A 19,707-nucleotide genomic window follows, 5' to 3' on the forward strand; every position below is an offset into this window, starting at 1 on the left:
CCTCCGGGGCAGGCGGGAATCGAACTCATGCAGAAGCGGCTTTTAGATTCTCAGTGCTGTGCTTTAACCCGCTGCGCCACCAGGGAGGGCCCAAAGTAAAAATATTTTTAATGTCACAAAGTATTCCTATTACTTCAGGCAAATAGTAATTTATTAGTGAACAATTTTTAAAATTGACTATTCAATCAGTTCTGAATTCACCTCCGAATCCCATCACTTTAATTTAGACATAAAGAATAATATACCTATTCTAAAGTATGTACTTCTAAAAATGCCAGAAACTCAATGAGACCCTAAGGTGATAAAGATGAACAGACTCTTTCATCAGTTAGCCTTACAATTTAGTATGGAATGAATATATTAAAGACTTCCACTAAACTTTTCTTTTTAAATAATTGCCTTCCAGACATTAACTTGCACCATGCCTACAATTGTACAGTTTATTTTTTAAAAAAGTAAGGTTACTTTGAAAGCACTTCTCCCCTTAAAAACCATGTGCTGGTCTCTGTTCACTAACTCAAAACAACTCTTGCTCAACATTCCTTTTCAATTTATTAGAATCTGCATCAGGATTACTGCCAATTTTGCTTGCAATGAATCAGTAACTGCCCATCTTCATTTATTTTGTACTTATCCCTGTTCTCTATGACATCTCAAAGGCTATGGTTACTCTTTGGAATTCTGAAATTCTTTAAACTCATTTAAGAATGTAATCCCCAAAGGGCTCTAATTCTCTATCTGCTATATTGAGCACTTGTCTTGCTAAAGAATACTTAATCCAACAAGACCTCAGAAGTTCTGCCTTTTCTGATGTTCCTACTTCAGATCAATTTTAAAATCCTTTTGTGTTGATGTTGGCACACTACAAAAGACAAGCATTCTTCATGTATGTCTTCCGTGATGTATGTCTTTTCTTCTACTCTCCTTTAAGCCTCTCCACTCAGAGAGCTAGATAACCAGAAAAAAATGAGTGTTTTAAGGCAATTCTTCTTTCCTTGCCATTGAGATGATTTGAATTTTTTTGTTTTAATTAGCTTTTAGATGTTATTGTTTGCTCAATGAGTCTCTCATTGTGGAAGTCACCACCACTCTGGAGGCTCTGACTATGGATCTCTGTCATTTCTTTGTCTTTTCCTAACTTCTTTCTTGATGTCAAGAAAAAGTATCTGGTTAAGTCTCAGTACTCTTCTACTACCACTTCCTCTGCTTACTTATTATTCAAAATATACAGCATAAATTTAGCTTCCAGCATAAGACTAATATTTGAAATCCCCAGTAATTACTACATCTTATCTCAATGTAGATTTTGAAATTGAATAGTACAGCTTATCCTCCAAACTGCTTTGCAGATCAGTTATATACTGCCAAAGCAAGGAATGCTTTTTACTTTACTTTGATTCCTACTCAAATTACTATTTCTAAAAATAATACGTTCTTTCCTTTCTTTGTCTCCTTTAAAAGAGCTACTTCTTTTTGCTTAATAGTGTATGAAGCTGCTGCTATGTCCTAAACATAAAATCCATTTAAATTTTATATGCCACATTGACAGTCACAAAATGAGTCCTTTTGAACTCTTCTGCCTTTAATTAAGAAAGATAAAAGTGACACGTTAATATGTAGACAACAAATGAGATAAAAGACACTAAATAATCAGGGTGTCTAAAATTGAAAAAATGATACTTTTTTGGTATCTTGATTTGAACTTTTTAAGCCAAGGTCTCAAGGAGGAGAACAAAGACTCATAATAAGGACTGTATACCAATTCTTAAAGAATCCTAATAAGTTTCTTCTGTCTGAATGAGTCAATTAAAACTATGAGGATCTTCTCCAATATCCCCTACAGTAATCCAACACAGTTAACCTTAAAAAAAAAAAGTACAAGAAAAGACCAAAATACCAACTAAGTAATCACACCTGCCTTAGAGAATCTCTACTAGAAAATATAAACCCCTATAAAGTCTTTTTAAAAGCCAGATATTATAGAAAGGGATAGTACAAAAATCTTGAAAAGCAGTGGCGTTCATTATTGAACACAAAAAATTAGTTATTAACATTCCACTTAGTTTTATAACTAGTTTTCCCATCAAGACAGCCTTTCTAAAGTTGATGAGAATTGACTCAATTTAGTAAAGACTGATGAAATTATTTATAGACATTTTCCATAGTGAATGTTATTTTCTTGCTTTGTTAAATTACAACAGTGGCATACAAACATTCCTGAATTATGAGCTGTTTGAAGATCAAAAAAATCTACTTTTTCTAGTAAAAAGTCTTCCATAAAAAAAATTCAGTATGCCAAGAATTACAGGGAAATTAATTAGTTTAAATAAAAACAAGAAATATTAACAGTTCTATTTATAATAAGCACTTTCCCATTTCTCGCCCCAGAGTAAGTTAAAATAGTTCTTACCTAATTCATAGAGATGCCCTTCTACATGAACTAATGCAATAAAATGAAGATCTACTTTTTCATCTATATTTGGTGCCTGGAATAGGAGGGAGAACACACATATATTATATATATTAGTAATCAAAAACATTAACCAAATATATATAAATACATACAAATAATATCATATAATATGAGAGAAACAATTATCCAATATAATTCAAGGCTAACTCTAATATGGTAGATAGAGAGCAAACATATTTACATTTAGGACAATGTGCTTACCCATCAACAAGGAAAACATTGCTAAAAGCATCTCTTAATTTCAATTGGTAAAACCCAAAAGTCTTGATTTCCTTACAAGTCCTAAAACCTAGCATACACAATGTACACAATGCCTGGCACACAGAGACACACAAAGCATACTGAATGAATGAAATGACACGACTCATTTTTAGTTTTTGAAGTTTGAAATAAGGATGATTAAAAATTTTAATAATGTAAGAGCTAAAGAAGTTTTTCGAAAAGCTAAACTTTAAGACATCAAGAGAACTCTTCCCTTAAAGACCTGAACTTCACAATCTTTTGTTTTAGAATAGAATGTTATTATTCATCTTAGATTCAAAAAGTTTAAAAATGAATCAATGAAGGAAAATAGCATAAAAATTAAAGGGGGGAAGGGATAAGAGCAAATTAAAGAATAACTGTAGTTTCTGATTTTTTTTTCATGTTTTCTTAGTGAGCTACTTGAAATTGAAATAGTTTTTTTTTTTTAGTTTATCAAATCAAATTTGCATGAGCAATATTTGTAGGCATTCAAATAACTTAGGCAAAATCAACACTCATCAACTGGCGTTTTCTATGATAGTAGCTATACTATTATATATATAACTGACTATATATCAAATCTAAGTGGTTTTAATGGCATACAATTATTATTATTACATGCCTGTATAAATTTTAGGGGCAACTTTTAAAGAGGCATAAATCAAATCATATCTCATTTACCATCCATTAATGACACTACCGTATCTTAACAATGTTTTTTTCACCCTTAAGTAATTACATAGTTTTAAGTACTCGTAATTAATTTTTACATGCAGACATGGAAAGGTGCAGAATAAAAATTACCCTGGGCTTATTAAATGCTTCTAAAACATAATTAACAGGGTGATCCATCTCCACTCATATTCTTCAGAGATTATTTCCCTCAGATTATGAATATGCAAACTTCAATATAAACTGACACAGCAAACTAGTTGTTCTTAATTTTAACTAAGAACTAAATAAATTTCACAACTGGTAGAAATAAAACTTAGTTTTATTGTTGCCTGTGCAACAGACTCCTGACTACCATAGCCCCCCCACCTTATGATAGGGGCTCTCCAAAAAACAGAGAACTGCCACTTGGTTTCAGGGCGACCAGTGCAGAGCTATCTCCCATACTGAGGGTGAAATATGTTCTCCAGCATCTTAGCCAAAGTCTACCCTCTCTCCAAATACTTTGAGATGGTAATATGGAGTTTCCTTACTTTCCTGGTCAAAAAAATCAAAAAATATGAACAACCCTTCACATTACTAATGTCCAGAAGAGAATCCAATTTTTCAAGACAAAAGCTACATTAAGTTTGCAAGCTACAAATTCAACTCTGTAGTGAAAATACTAAGAAAAAAGTATTTATTCAATTTATACAGGGTCAGTTAAAATAGGATTAATCTCCAACAGGATTATCAATCATTTTAAACCTTTTAAACTATTATGTTTCCAAAAGTACTGACACTATCTCTTCTTAAAAATCACACATTTCATGGCTTCATTTTTGTTGTTATGTAACTGTTCTAGAAGTAAACGCAGTACAACTGGAGTCAGAGACCTGAGCACATACCCAATCTCTGGGAGCATTGGGTTTCTTAGCTGTTTTAAGTAGTTTGTATCACTGTTAAGTGCTTTGCTATATAAACATTAGATACTATTACAATAGTAATACCATTTTTCACAAATGTAAGAAATCAATTCAGTGACCAAAGTGTGAGTCATTGTACTTCTCATCCCAAAGTATATAGTAAATATACAAAATTTCTGAAGACAACATAAAATGCCTTAACACTATCATAAAAGTAAAGCTCAAATCTTCTCACCTTTCATAAAACCTTACTATCTATTGGGATCCTTTTCTTTGGTCAGCCTCAACTAGTATAAAAGTATGAAATATACAATTATACAATTGCTTAAAAAATATTCCAGCAAAAATAATAAAGAACAGGGGAAAAATTCCAAAAAGCATTTTATTTCAAAAACCTGATATAGCAAAGGTAAAAAACCTACACTGTTACATGTTCTTTTTTCATAAAGTCGCCTACTTAGACTATAACACTTAATGTAGCAAAAATTTTAAAATTATATAAATCAAATAGTTATTAATTAAATAGTAAATGTAAATTCACATTATAAAACTACAGTTTAAATTTAATTTATTACTGTATGGCACTTAATATATACCTGGCACTGTTCTAAATGCTTTATAGGTATTGACCAATAAATTGGCATATAAACCCTATCAGATTGGTAAATAGCTATATTCATTTTACTCTCAATGAAACTGAAGATTAAAGCCATAACATGTTGTAGATCACACATCTATCCAGTGATGAAACTCAGGCAGTGTGGTTCTAAAACTTGTACTTTTACTATTAAGGTATGAAAATATTTATGAAACTATACAACAATGAATTATCAGGGAACAATATGACCACTAAAAACATATAAAACTAGAAATGTCAACTTTTACGACATGAAAGTAAAGCTCAATTATACTTAGGAAAATGTTTTTAATACAAAGGCAGTTTATTCATATTTAGAATTAAATCAACTGTGCCCAGGTAAGAATTTACAAAACTAGGGTTTTACTCTGATCATCTAATTCACCTTGTCTCTCCTACTGTGCCAGAGAATGTATGGCACTGTAAGGAAGCAAAATATCAAATGCATGAGTGAATAAAAATGATAAATGCATACTATGACCAATGAGGAGAATGAAATAGAGCGACAACAGTGTGTTGATTCTCAGCACAAATGAAGTCATTTTGATGACCATATTGATACTTGGTAGAAGCAGATGTTTAAGAAAAAAGCGCCAAGACTACACTTTATAGTTCAAGTTTAGCTCTGGAAGAGTAAATAAGGGGGAGGAAAGAACGTTTGACATCAATTTTTAATTTTTTTAAAGTATTAAATGTATCTGTAATCAGATTTCCTATGGCTTTGAGTTTGGATTATTTATAAGTGTCCAGTTTCTTATAAATGTATGCCACACGCCAAATATTTAAGACATAGCATTGCTAGGGAGGATGTGCCAAACCACATCATTGCCATTTATGGTATCAAACATTAAAAAAAAAGTTTTAATTATCTGATCCTGCAGTTTATTTTAATCAGGCAAAATATCAAAACTCCATGATCAACCTCAATATTTAAAATAATTAGCACGATTATAAGAATAACTACTTTTAAATAGTTTGCTAATATTATCAACCTATGAAAGAGAAATCATGAAATTTGTGGGAAACCTACATCAATTCACAAAGAGAAAATCCTCATCTCTTACTTGGAAAAAAAGACCTTTAGAAATTGAATGGGCAGGGAAGATTGGATCAAGATTAAACCAAATACCTGAGCCACCTCAGGGAATAAAATAGCTTAGATGAAACACCCTACACCATGAAGGATTAGATTGAGAGAGTAAGTAAAGTGACCCCAGAGCACAACAAGAGCCTAAAGTCATGATCAGAAACATGAAAAAAAAAAAAAAAAAAAGATGGCAAAGAACTCAGAAAGTACACAGCATTTGTTGACCTGAGTCAACTAAATGTAATGGGAAAGATGAAGGATAGGAGAATACACTTTAACAACTGACAGGAACATTATCATAAATGTCGATCAATAATCATCAAAGGCAGGCATCGTTATGTTGGCAGGATATGGAGTGGAAAGATGGATGTTCACCAAAGCACTGTGAGAGTCAAGCTGGACTGCAAAGCATAGAGTTATATTGGCAATCTTATTGGGGGAGGAAAAGCTAATGGTTGAGTGAACCAAGAGAAAAGTACTTTGAAGACCGAAGAAGTCTAAGGGGAAAAAATGGCCTGCCCTTGTCACTGGAAGAAGAGATGGAAGATTGACTACACTTACAACAGAATGGAGACCCAAAGATGGTAGACGTAAGAAGGGTCGCCAGCGACGAAGACGGAGAGATGGACTGGTAGCCTTTGCAGGGCCTACATGGTTACGTTTGACCCAGGGCAGGGATGCATGGTGACACAATGATGAGGCCTTCGTTCTGCAGTGGCTAGAATGAGGCTGTGATGAGGATGGCGAAGAGGACTACATAATTAAAAAAGAGAACATTTTACTCAGACCACGTTACTGGGCGATCATTTATTCTTAAAAGCAACGTATGGTCATACTTGTATTTCTATGGTCTAGTACTTTTTATCAGTCATATTCGAGAAAAGGGTTACATATGAATATTGGCTACAAGAGGGTAAAGTAGAAATATATAACCAAGGTATCAGGTTATATTCCAAGGTTTCTGTTCAGTGTATATCTAAAATATTGACACTATCCTCATATGTATAGCACAGACTCATGGAATGGATTAAAGGCCACACAAGTGGCATTATTATATCACATTTTTAAAAAAAGGGAACACACTCAAAACATGTAACACATACAAAAACACACAAGAATAATATGTAGAAGAAAACTCAGAGTAACAGGCACTGGCAGAAAGGATTTTGTAGGGCCTCCTCCCTGGTGGCACAAGGGGTCAAGTCTCAGCGCTATGAAGCTCTCAGCAGTCACTGCAACACAAGTTCAATCTCCTGCAAGGCAGCTAACCTACATGGTGCAGCAGCCCTCTCCTGTTCCACCCGCTGCTCCCCTCCCCTCGGCAGTGTATTTTAGTCAATCTGCCTGTTCTGCCCCCCCACTCTGTCTCTGGTGAGTCCTCTTACCCTCCTTGCACCTCTGGCCTGTACCCCGTTCTTGTATGCATCAACAGCTAAAAATAAATCTTAAAAAAATGCACATATTTACAATAACTAATATATGGACAGTAATCAACTGATTTTAAAATTGTCACTTCCAATAATGCAAATATAGGAAATAAAAATTTTAAAATAGCATGATGACAAAATTATAATCAGTTATCATAGTAAAAAAGACAGTAAGAGTACTAATGTAAATCCTAGATTGTCCATACTTTTAGGAAAACGAAACTGATGGTCTTAGAATGATTTCAAAGACTTTCAATCCTGAACATTCTATGATCCTCTTAGTACTTTCATATTGACCTAAAATAAAACTATCATTGTGATGGAAGAACAAAAACATGTTTTGAACTCTTCAGCTATTCACATTAAGAATCGATCAGAGAATTAAGAAAAGAAAAAAGAAATCAACCAGAGGGACCTCCCTAATGGTGCAAGGGGTTAAAACACAGCACTGTGAAGCTAGCCACAGCTGCTCCAGCATGAGTTTGGTCCCTGGCCAGTGAGGTGACCCACATGGCACAGCAGACCTCCCCTGTCTCACCCACTGCTCCCTCAGCAGTGCACTTTGTGATCTGCCTGTTCTGCTTCCCACTCTGTCTCTGCTGAATCCTCTTACCGCCCCCACACATCTCAACTGTACACTAGTTCTGTCGGCATAAATAAATAAATCTTTAAAAAAAATCAAACAGAAATAAACAAGTAACGCCAATACTTGGCTCTGGCTGGGAACAGAGGTGTATGATCCAGTGCCTACTTTTCCAGACATAGTCTAATCAGAAGTTTGTCAATTCAATCTGGCTACATTTAAGTAAGAGACAGGGGGTGGGGGGAGGGGAAAGAGTGGGGAAAGAAGACAAAGAAAATGGACAACAGGAGAAAGAAATGGAGTAAAGGAGAGGAGTGTAGTGCTGAATAGGAAGCAGTAGTTGAAACAAAACTTTTCTAAGATTCTGGGGAGGAAGAGGTTATTAAACCAGAAGTAGATCTAAAGGAGTACTCTGCAACAATGTGTAAGGGTGAAGCAGATAAAATGAGAAAGGTGTTTCTGGCAAAGAATTAAGTGTGAGAGAAACAAAAGTAGGAACAAGCAGGACATGTTCAAAGAACCAAGCTACCAGGTGTGGGACTTGATTTACTTCTCTTCTCGGTGCTGGCAGAAGACAAGAGGCCCCAGTCTGAGAGGACTTCACCCCAAGCACTGCTGGAAACACAACTTTGTGATTTACACAAAGTTAACAGAGGGCTCAGATAGACCGGTTCCCTTAAAGAACATGGAGCCTGGCAAAACGGGTCTCTTAAAGAAGGCAGTAAGCAAATCTACTTTGTTCTGGAGGAGACATCACCTTATCCCTCATTGTTGCTTACTGTGAGAAAAACAATCTCCAGGTTCCAGTATTACAAATCTCTTATTTAGCCATTTTTAGATCATCTTTTTAAAAACTTTTTTTAAATGTCAAACTTAAAAAGATTCACAAAAATGAAAATAGTACAGGAAACACCTACACTTGCCAATGACATTTTATTTCAATTCACTTATTACCTGCACTTAGATGCTTTCTACATTTTTCTTCCCTGAACCACTGGCAGGTAATTTATAAAATATATGTATCATGTCCATTTACCCAAAAATACCTCAGTATTTTCTAAGACGAAAACAATCTCTTACATAACAGCAGTGTAGTCAACTTCATAATTTTAAACTCATGTTTTTATTTAATTTCCCATCTAAATTTACTTTTGTCAGTTGATGTATTCATGCAGCATTTTCCCTCAGAATCTAAGGTAGAAAAGTGCTAATTTGTTGACTCTATCTTAGCTGGAACATTTTCAACAGTCTTTGTATTTTACAAAACCAACATTTTAAATATAGTCCCCTCAATCCATTTTATTAAAAATCTTTCATAAAAAAAAGCCCTCTACATTTATATTTCTTCCATTCTAATCCATATGTTCTTTATTTCTTTATTCTTGCCTTACTACATTAACTAAGACAATGATGAATGAACTTCATTCATGTCTTCTTGGTGAACTGATCTTTTAATGTAATATCCTTTATCTTGATAATATTTTCTTATTCTGAAGTTTTATCTCACTTAGTATTAAGATGGCTATTCCTGTCTTTTGATTGGTAGTTTTATTGTAGATCCTTCCCCATTCTTTATATATTTAAAGTGACTTTCTGGTAGACAGCATATAACTGAGTCTTGTTTTTTTCACCAGTGATAAGTTTTATATTACTTTGTGTTCATAGACCACCTATATTTTATTAATAATTATTGATATGATTTTATTAAACTCTACCACCTTGCCAATTGTTTACTTTTCCCATCTGCTCTTTTATTATATTCTGCCTTTGGGGAGATTATTTTTATTATTCTATTTTATCTGTATGACTGTCTAATTGTTAATCTTTTTCACTATTGCCTAGGATTTACAGAATTTATCTTTAGTAACAGTATACCTTCAAATAGTATTAAACCACTTGAAATGTACTATAAGAATCTTACAGTAATATTTTAATTTCTTCCTCCTATCTTTCAGCTACTTTCATATATTTAACTTACATATATTGGCTATTCATGTACAGTAACTGGTTACTATTTTTTTTAATTAGACAGCCACTTATCTTCTAGAGAAGAACAAGATATAATATCTTCCTTCATTTATTCCATGTTCAGAATTCTCCAATTCTTTGTACAGGTCCAAGTTTTAGTGCAGATAAGGTTGTAATGAATTTTTGATTTCTGTTTGTCTCAGTCTTCATTTCTCCTTTATTTTTGAAAGGTACATTTGTTCCATCGAATTCTTTCAGCACTTTATAAAAATATAATTCCATTATGCTCTTGCTTGCATAATTTCTGATGAGAAGTCTGCTCAAGTTTTTATCTTTAATCTTCTGTGTCCTTTTACTATGGTTGCCTTGAACATTAACTATTTCTCTCATTGCAGCATAATGAATATTGTATTTAATAATATGTTTTTGTATGGGAGGAATATTTGTCCTTATAGTGTTCTCTGATATTCCTGAAGCTGTGGTTTGATGACTTTAATCATTTTTTTGCAAAATCCACCTCTTAAAATTTTTTTTTTCTGCCAAGTCTCCCTTACCCCCTTTCTTTTACTTCTAAAATTCCTCTTTCATATACTAGATCACTTGAAATTGCTCTTCCCACCCACGTCTCACCCCAGCTCTTAAATGCTCTATTTTATTTTTAAAGATGTATTTATTAATGCATACAGAACTGGGGTACAGGCCAGAGGTGCAGGGTCGGTGAGAGGCTTCACCACAGATAGAGTTGGGAGCAGAACAGGCAGATCTATGAAGTACATGAGAACAGCGGGAGGGTGAGGAGAGAGGTCTGCTGTGCCATGTGGATCACCTCTGGGACAGGGATGGAACTCGCACTGAAGCAGCCGCAGCTAGCTTGCAGTGTTGTGTCCTAACCCACTGCACAACCAGGGAGAGGCAAAATACTCTATTTTTTAATATTTTATGTGGTTCAGTTTGGGTAATTTTTAATGATTCTTTTTCCAAGTTCGCTGATTCCTTCCTCAGCTTTGTTAGGTCTACTAGTGAAACCATTAAAGTATTCTTCATCTCTCCTAACATGCTTTTAGTTATTAGCATTTCCATGTTAATTCTTTCTTATAGTTTCTAACTATCTGTTGATATTCCCCTACCCAATGGTAGAGGTTATCTACCCTTTCTATTTGAGGTTTTAAACGTACTGATTATAGTTATCAGAAATTACATCTGACAGTTCCAACAACCAGTCATATCTGATTGCTCTATCTCATAACAGTGTTATTATTTTTCCTATTTTTTTCTTGGTCTTTTTCCTTTGAAGCATGAAGGAATTATATATATACACATATATATATGTATAATTATATATTATGTGTGTTCATGTGTGTGTGTGTGTATATATATATATATATATATATATAAATGTCTGGTGGGTATGCTTCTTCTGCTAAGTCTTCAGTGTATGGATATGAATCAAGCAATCAAGAGTTGAGTTATTTAGATTTTATATTTTGCTACAATTACCCTCAGCAATCCAATGGGTTAAAATTCAGCTAGCCGTATTTTATACTTAGGGTAGGAGCTGGATGTTTCTTTTTCAATATTCTTGTTCCACTCAGTTTTATGCTTTTGCTTGAATCTGTACATGAGGTCTCTCCTTAATGTTCTGATCCACCTCCACATTTTGACACTTGTTTTTGATGTCAGGTGCTCTACTGATGGGAAGATGGAGACATTCTTTATTATCTAGCTCAGCCTCCATCACAGGTAGGCTGTTTTTCCCTGCATTTCAAAGGCAAAGCTTCTATTCTTCCCATATCCAGTGATTTCTCACATAGGGTTTTGTGCCTCTTCCCTGAAGGGGTAGTTTTATCTGTTCTTCCCAGGAAAGATTTTCAGTCCCAGTTACCTTAGCTTTTGTCCTTTAGGGGAGAAGAATCCCAGCTTGTTGCCTTTCCTAAAGTAAAAGCTACCTCCTATCCAGGGAATGCTCCTGGGCTCTCTTCTGCCTTGTCCTCAGTGTATTTTATCAGCACCCAGGGAGGTCTGTGGAAAGTGGATGTGATCTTCCCCTCTGGGGCTGCTTACAGGAATTTTCTAGTTTCATGACACCTTAAGCCCTCTAAAACAGAACAGGATATAAGTTTAATGATGTTTTTTCATATTCCATATAGTTTGGGTATCGGTCCATCTACATTTTTCAAGAAAAATCTGAGGAATTTAATCAATTATTTTTACATGAAGTAGTTGGGTACATTCATTTAAGAGATTTTTAAAGCAGTTTGATTCTGACTTAAATCTCAGTTACAACAGTAAACAGAGTAAACTATGTGGACTTAGCTCATAACTATGACAGTGTGAGGGCTTATTTTACATTCAGAAGCACAAGGACCTAGTTAACTTACCCAAAGCCATAATAAGAAGCGACCATCAAAGCCAGAGGTAGAACCCACAACTCCTGCCTCAAATTTCAGTGTTTCCTGTTATGTACAAAGCTCTGTACCCATCAACTATCAAATAATTTAGCTGATTCATAGAGGCAAATCTATTACTATCTCTATCTACATTCCCCAAGGGCAATTCAACTCTATCTTCTACTTTTCAAACTTATAACTAAAACTTTCAACAACAGCAAAAACCAAAAATACTCAGTCCTGAAGACTAAATTATTTTCCTTGAGTTAATGTACATGTCACTGAAAAAAATCAGTCATTTGCTCTACTTAGACTATTTGCTAATAATCAAAATACTAGAGAAGTCAAAAGGGCCAAAGAGAAAAGACCCAAACCTTTAATGAAAAGATAAGGGAGAATATCTGCCTAAAATGCCCAATTACTTAAGGTTTACCTTTCTGTGTATAAAAAAAACAAGCGATTATGTTTAAAACTGTTTAATAATAGCTATAGAATTAGAAATACCATGAAGGTTAAGAAGAATTATACAGATAGGCTGAAAATCTGCCTAACGGTATGTTTTTTATTATGAAATCAAATGTTTCATCAGTTATCATACACGTTTAAATGATTCTGAAATGCTACAATAAAGTAAGCAGATTTTGTCTTACTCCCAAAACATTTTGCATTTAAATGTGTATCCTGTTATTAAGAAAAATATCATTATAACCATGTAATTTTCTGAACATGAAGGGATCATTATCTAGTAGATACTTAAGATAATTACTGTTTTCCAAAGTATGGATAATATGATTGCCAAAAGACTGTGGTTGGCTTATAGGTAAGATTTTAAGTTTCATTTACAGAGAAAAAAAATATACACTAAGATATAAAAGCAGTAAACAATCAAGTAGTCAATATAAGTTTAAATGGTCATTTGTAACTCATATATTTACATTAAATTATTAGCAGTTTGTAACTTTTACTATCTCCATCTGTTAAATTTATTTTTGTTTGTTTTAGCAATTTTGATTCACCTATATATTTTGTTGCCGTAAGGGTATGGCAGGACTTACTGTGTAATCTTGAGCAAGTTAATAGTGACTTTCTAGTTTTCCCATTTGTAAAGCAGGGGGAATATCTATTTTACAGACTTAGAGGGTTAGAGTAGGGTAGATAGAGCACATAGTATAATGTGTACCATAAAAGACACAATCAGTAAATGTAACTATCATTATATTTAGATGACAGATATGCTTTCAAAAGTATTAAATGGAGAATTAAGTGAAAACTAAGGTGAGAATACTTAGAAAGTGGTAATCACTTCAATTTCCATTGTATTCCCAGAAATGACATGCAGAGTGGTCAATAAAATTCCATCACTGACACTGTAACACCCAAAAATGATGTTCAGTGTTTCAAAAAAATCCAGCCATTTCATGAGCTAAGGATCTATTACCTATAGTATTTATAGATCTCTAGTATAGAACAATGTGCCCTTTCTTCATAATACCTTTTTCCCTTCATCGGACAGAAATGATAAGAAAATATTGAAAATAATGAAATTCAAATTTTGAAAGAAAACAGAAATTTTTAACTTCGCATTATATAATTATTAGAAATCACATTTCCTTTTATTTACCTGCTAATTATATATCATGACAGCTAAAGTGAACAGTAACTCCCTTAAATGTGGCATGTCTGTTCAGACTCTAGAAATACCACTGAATCTAAAAATTGCACATGGAAAGAATTAGGAACTCCTCTAGGGGCTGCCAAATGCTATGAAAAGTAAAACTGTAAATGTTTGTGTGTAAACATGTGTAAGGACACATGTATGCAAATGCAAGAGAACATGTATGAATCTTTAGAAGTTTTAAATCAAAATTATAAATTCTAATGGACTCTCAGTACAATACATTGGATTACCCTAAATTTAAGGTGTGAATTTAACAGAGTAAAGTAAAAGCAGATTCACACAAAAGATGCAAACTTTCCTACTGAGCATTCATGTTCTGTTGGCAAATAAATCAAGGTGAAACATGGGTTATATATCAAAATATCACTGTGTACCACAGAAATTTTAAATTATGGCAACGTCTTCCTTTTTCTAATCTAATAGAGATGCCTACAGATTAAAATATTTTTGAAAGATATTTTCCCCACAGATTTAACAATTGTGTTTCTCTCTTCAGTTACAACTGTCCAAGTCAGAAATCTCTATAAAATATAATGACCTATATTTCACATTACATTAAACTGAAGCTTACCATTGTTAGCATGGCCACATTCTTTTGTTTTTATATTTTTTTTTTATCATTTAAAAGAAGCCCCAAATAAAGTTCTCATTCATTACAAATGAGAAAATTTTAAATCCTAACATTATCCTGTTTTGGAAAAATGTGGTTTCAAACAAAACAAAGTCTTCACCAGCTCCAAACAGAACCTCAAAAAACCTCATCATTTCCAAACAGAACCTCAGCCTCTATTTTTATTGCTGAAGACATTTTAGAAGAGTGAAATCTAGTCAAATCTGGAAGAAGAAACTGATAAATTCAGTCTAAACTTTCTCATTTAAAATAAGTAAAAGCTTAGTATCTCTACTTCCAAAACCATGAAATGGGAGCGGATGGGGAAGGATTATGGAAGTTGACAAAGAAAAAGGAGAGAATAGATTAGAATAGAAAAATATTTTAAGGCAAAACACTAGCTAACCCAACAAAAGGAGAAAAGGGAAATCTAGACATCATGACCACATTCCTTATCCTTTTAAGAACTAACCTAATAATCCACTATACATTATTTATTTATTAAATTTTTAGCAATAATAATGAATTGATTATATAAATGGAGACACAGAGTCAGTACCTAAAAACAGAGGAAAAGAACTATTTCAATATTTTCCCCAAATGGCTAATCCTAAATTGTACTCCCTTCTTCAAACTCATTTCTCCCATTCAATTCCACAATACTCTTTAAACTTACTCTATTCAAAAAGTATGCAGAACAAAGAACAACAGAAAAAGAGAAAAAGGTCTTAAAAGTACAGTGAATTGGGTAGAAGTGTCTTACAGCATTTCTCCATTTTAGGAAAAAAGAAAGATGGAGTTTCCAAGTATTTCTGGTTATTATTAAGTATTTATGGAATGGAATAAAGAAAATGAGGTACAAAAGTAAATTTTAAAGTAAATTCTAAGATAATCAAGATCTTAAACTGTACATCATTTAAGAACTAAGTTTCTTCCCAATAGCCTCAATTTCTTTCAAAGTTAGAGAAAGAAGAAATCCCTATAGAATGGAAACAAATATAAGCATCTTAACTCACTGTAAATTCCACCACAAATAAACAAAAAAATACTTTAGAGTAAAATGATGTTATATAAACTATATTTAACTATAGTTTAACATATTAAACTATGTTAAACTACATTTAACATAAACTATATTTAAACATCTAATAGAAGTAAAACTTGACACTGTTTTTCCTCACTGACAGCCTGCAGAGATTTGGAAACAACAGTCAAACAGAAATACATATAGCAACACATACAATTTATCTTTAATTTGCATAAACATATGCATGGAACATACACTGGAATCATAATATATCAAATGCTTACTCAATAGTCAAATAAATCTCTTATGGAAAAACAATACTTATTAAAATAGGTTACATATTTCATAGTAAATTAATTATAATTTAATTTCATAATCTAAATTTATTTCATAAATCTTTACTAATGACTTTTGAATGATTGTTAGCAAACAAGCAAAATTTAAAGTAGAATAATGTCAAGAGTTATCCCTACTTAGTAAGAGATCCTTGAAGACACAAACTATGTCTTACTCACCCTTATAGGTACAGCATTTAGCACGGTGAACATAGTGGGTACTCAGGGCAGTCATTTAGTTAATCAAGTGAAAAAAGACAATTTCATATTAAAGATATTAGTCCTTTGACACAGTAATTCTTCCCATTAAAAACCATGTTAAAGAAATAACCAAGAGTGAATATATAAACAAAGGTAGCATTTTACATGCATCTGTTTATTTAAATGAGGTGACACTGGTTTATAATGCAGTATATGATTTAAAAGTTTAGAATCACACCCTTCAGATGTATCCAACTGCCCACTTTCTACCTCTTGATTAGGGAGTTCAGTTCATTTAGGTTGATTATTGAAATATGAGGGTCTATTACAATCATTTTATCTATAATGTTCTGATTCTATTTCCTTGTTCAATTTTTTTGTGAGAATTCTTCTCTTTTATTTTGGTAAAACAACTCTTTTCAACATTTCTTGGAGGGGATGTCAAGTGTTGGCAAACTCTTTCAGTTTGTTTGGATGGGAAGACCTCTATAGAAATAAAGGTCTTCATATATAAAGAACAGTCTTGCAGGATATTCTTGGTTAACAGTTTTTATCTTTGAGTATTTTGAATACATCATTCCATCCTCTCCTTCCTCATAATGTTTCTGTCAAGAAGTCAAATGTAAGCCTGAAAGGGGGAACCTTTAGAGGTTATCTGCTTTTCCTTCTTAGCCATCTTCAATATTCTTTCCTGGTCTTGAATTCTTGGAATATTCACAACTTTGTGTACTGGTGTATGTCTCATTACACTTAAATAATCCAGGTGTTCTTCCAGTTTTATGGCCTTGTAAATTTAGTTCTTTTCCCAGGTTTGGGGAGTTTTCTTCTTTTTCTTTAAATAAGTTCTCCATTTCCTTCTCTCTCTCAACCCCTTCTGGAATACCCATTATCCTTATGATGGCTTTCCTAATAGTTTCAGATGATTCTCAGAGCTTTTCTTCACTTGTTTTCTTCCTATTTCTCCTTCCACCTTGATTCAAGATGGATTTTTCAAGGTCCTTGAAACATTATCATCTTCAAGATCAGTGACACAATTTTTCATTTTGCCCAGTTTGTTTTTATAACTTTCTCCTGAATACTTTTTACACCTCTATCAATCTCTTTACTCCTACATCTCCATTATTTTATTTATTTTTTAAAAAAGATTTATTTATTTATGCATACAGAACTGGTACAGGCCAGAGGTGCAGAGGTGGTGAAGACTCACCAGAGACAGAGTGGGAAGGAGACTAGACAGATTGGCAAAGCATATTGCTGAGAGGAGCAGCAGGTGAGACAGGAAAGGTCTGCTGTGCCATTGTGGGTCACATCTGGGGCCAGGGATCAAACTCTCACTGAAGTGGCTATGGCTAGCTTGCAATGCTGCATCCTAACCCGATGCGCCACCAGAGAGGGCCTCCATTTTCTTATTTAAAGATTCAGCTCTATTTTCTGCTGATTATGTATGGTTATATCACAAGATATTTATTTGTTTTTCTGGGTTTTCTTCTGTATCTTGGATCAACTTTCCTGTGTTTTCTATTTCTCTGAAATTCTTTATCATGGCAATTTTGAATTCTGTATCAGAAAGTAAAATCTTCCACATCTTAAAGTTGTTCTTCCAAAAAGAATGTTAACATATTCCTTTGAGGACTCAAGACACCACTTTCAAAAAAAATATTTATTTATTTATGCATACAGAAGTGGGGTACAGGCCAGAGGTGTAAGGATGGTGAGAGGATTCACCAGAGACAGAGTAGGGAGCAGAACAGGCCTAGTGACAAAGTACACTGCTAAGGGGAGTAGTGGGCGGGTCAGAGAGGTCTAGAGGCACCATGTGCATCACCTCCAGGGCAGGGGATCGAACTCATGCTGAAGTGGCTTTAGCTTCTTAGTGCTGTGCTTTAACCTGCTGCACCAGCAGGAAGGGCTAAGACACCACTTTTTTTAATCTACCCATTTTGTTGCTTAGCAGTTTTTTTTTTTAAGTGTCCTTAGTAGTAATTTAGAGGGTGTAGAACTTCTGCCAATCCATCTGATAGCTGGTCTTTTTTTTTAGCTTTTCCTGGCTTTATGTTTTTATATATTTTGTGTATCTGGGTTTCCATACCTTGTATGTAGGGCAGATCTGATCTGTAGCTGTTGATCCAGGGTTGGAGCGGCAGGTGGAAAGGACCAGTTGCTGGTGAGTTGGTGGACAGGGGCTGCCTTATATCATCATTGCTGATATCCCTCCTCTTTGAGGGTACCAGACTCAGGTTTCTGCAAAAGTCCTAAGGTGGTACTGGAGGAAGAGCTCAATCCAGCAGACTATTCTCTTCACAAAGGACTCAGCCCACTGGGCAAACCCCAGCAACTCATTCATATCTTCCCTCAGTCAAGAGTGCTCTTCCACATCACTCAGACCTCCTCTCCCTACTAGCAAATGTAACTCCAAGATACGTAGAGTGGGCTCCCATCCCAGCTGCAGTCTCATTATCTCTTTCCACCCACCTTCTGTTGATGGAGTTGTATGTCTGTAGTGTCCAATCTGGTACAGTCCATGCTGGTCTCCAATCAAAGAGGTGCTGGAGTTTTGTCCCAAGTCATGTAAACCTCTGGGTCCAGTGCTCCTCTGGACAACTTTCAGATTACCCTCTCAGGAGTGAACTAGAAAACTGACACTATTTTGTTACAATCTCACATAAACAACTTGAAGTTATATTTTGAATTGGAAGCAATCTGCTTATCAGAAAAGACAGAAATTGAGAAGAAAATCATGGTTCATTCACATGATGATATGCAGCCACGAATAATTATTAGGGAAGAAATTCTAACAAAACCAGAAAATGCTCATGATAAAACATTAAGAAATCCCACATCACTGTTTGGTCACAATCGTTCTTAAAAACTGAACTAAAAGGGCCCTCCCTATTGGCGCAATGGGTTAAAGTGCAGCACTATGAAGCTGACCACAGCCACTTTAGCACCAGTTCAGTCCCTAACCAGGGAGCTGACCCACATGGCACAGAGGACCTCTCCTGTCCTGCCTGCTGCTCCCCTCAGCAGTATACTTCATATATCTGCCTGTTCTGCTCTCCACTCTGTCTCTGGTGTGTCCTCTCACTGCCCCTGCACCAGTGACCTGTACCCCAATTCTGTATGCATAAATAAATAAATCTAAAAAAAAAATGAACTAAAAAATGACTAGATGTCTATTTAATGTAAATGCTGAAAGTCTTTCTTGCTGTATTTTCCAAACTGGCAAACTTACTTTAAAACAATAGTATTTGTTTCATTCACTTTTCATTATTACCAAAAAGATGCATGGAGAGTCCTATATAATACAACAGACTTATTCCTTTTGTAAAAAGTTAAGTAAACAATAAATCATTAGGTGATTTTTACTTATCTGGGTTAACTCCTACTATGGACAAATCACAAATGGTAGAAAATACTAAAGTAAAGGTAGAGTCTGTTGGCAAATAAATAATCTTATGGACATTTTTACACTGG

At 34.2% G+C, this 19,707-nt stretch overlaps 1 protein-coding gene across 2 annotated transcripts in view; it reads right to left on the reverse strand.

Annotated features, from left to right (window-relative positions):
* The window catches only part of UCHL3 (ubiquitin carboxyl-terminal esterase L3 (ubiquitin thiolesterase)), a 46,349-nt gene that overhangs the window by 6,595 nt on the left and 20,047 nt on the right, over positions 1-19,707 (reverse strand). The window contains exons 7-8 of one of the 2 annotated variants that reach the window (XM_012723373.1): positions 6,579-6,770; positions 2,411-2,486 (exon numbers count right to left, since the gene is read on the reverse strand). In XM_012723373.1, coding sequence (XP_012578827.1) covers positions 2,411-2,486; positions 6,579-6,770 — 268 coding nt within the window. The remainder of the gene's footprint in view (positions 1-2,410; positions 2,487-6,578; positions 6,771-19,707) is intronic. The other variant, XM_004680093.1, reaches the window with a different exon arrangement.

This window comes from Condylura cristata, unplaced genomic scaffold (genome assembly GCF_000260355.1).
Source record: "Condylura cristata isolate star-nosed mole 26May11 unplaced genomic scaffold, ConCri1.0 scaffold00010, whole genome shotgun sequence".
In the NCBI taxonomy this organism is placed as follows: domain Eukaryota; kingdom Metazoa; phylum Chordata; class Mammalia; order Eulipotyphla; family Talpidae; genus Condylura; species Condylura cristata.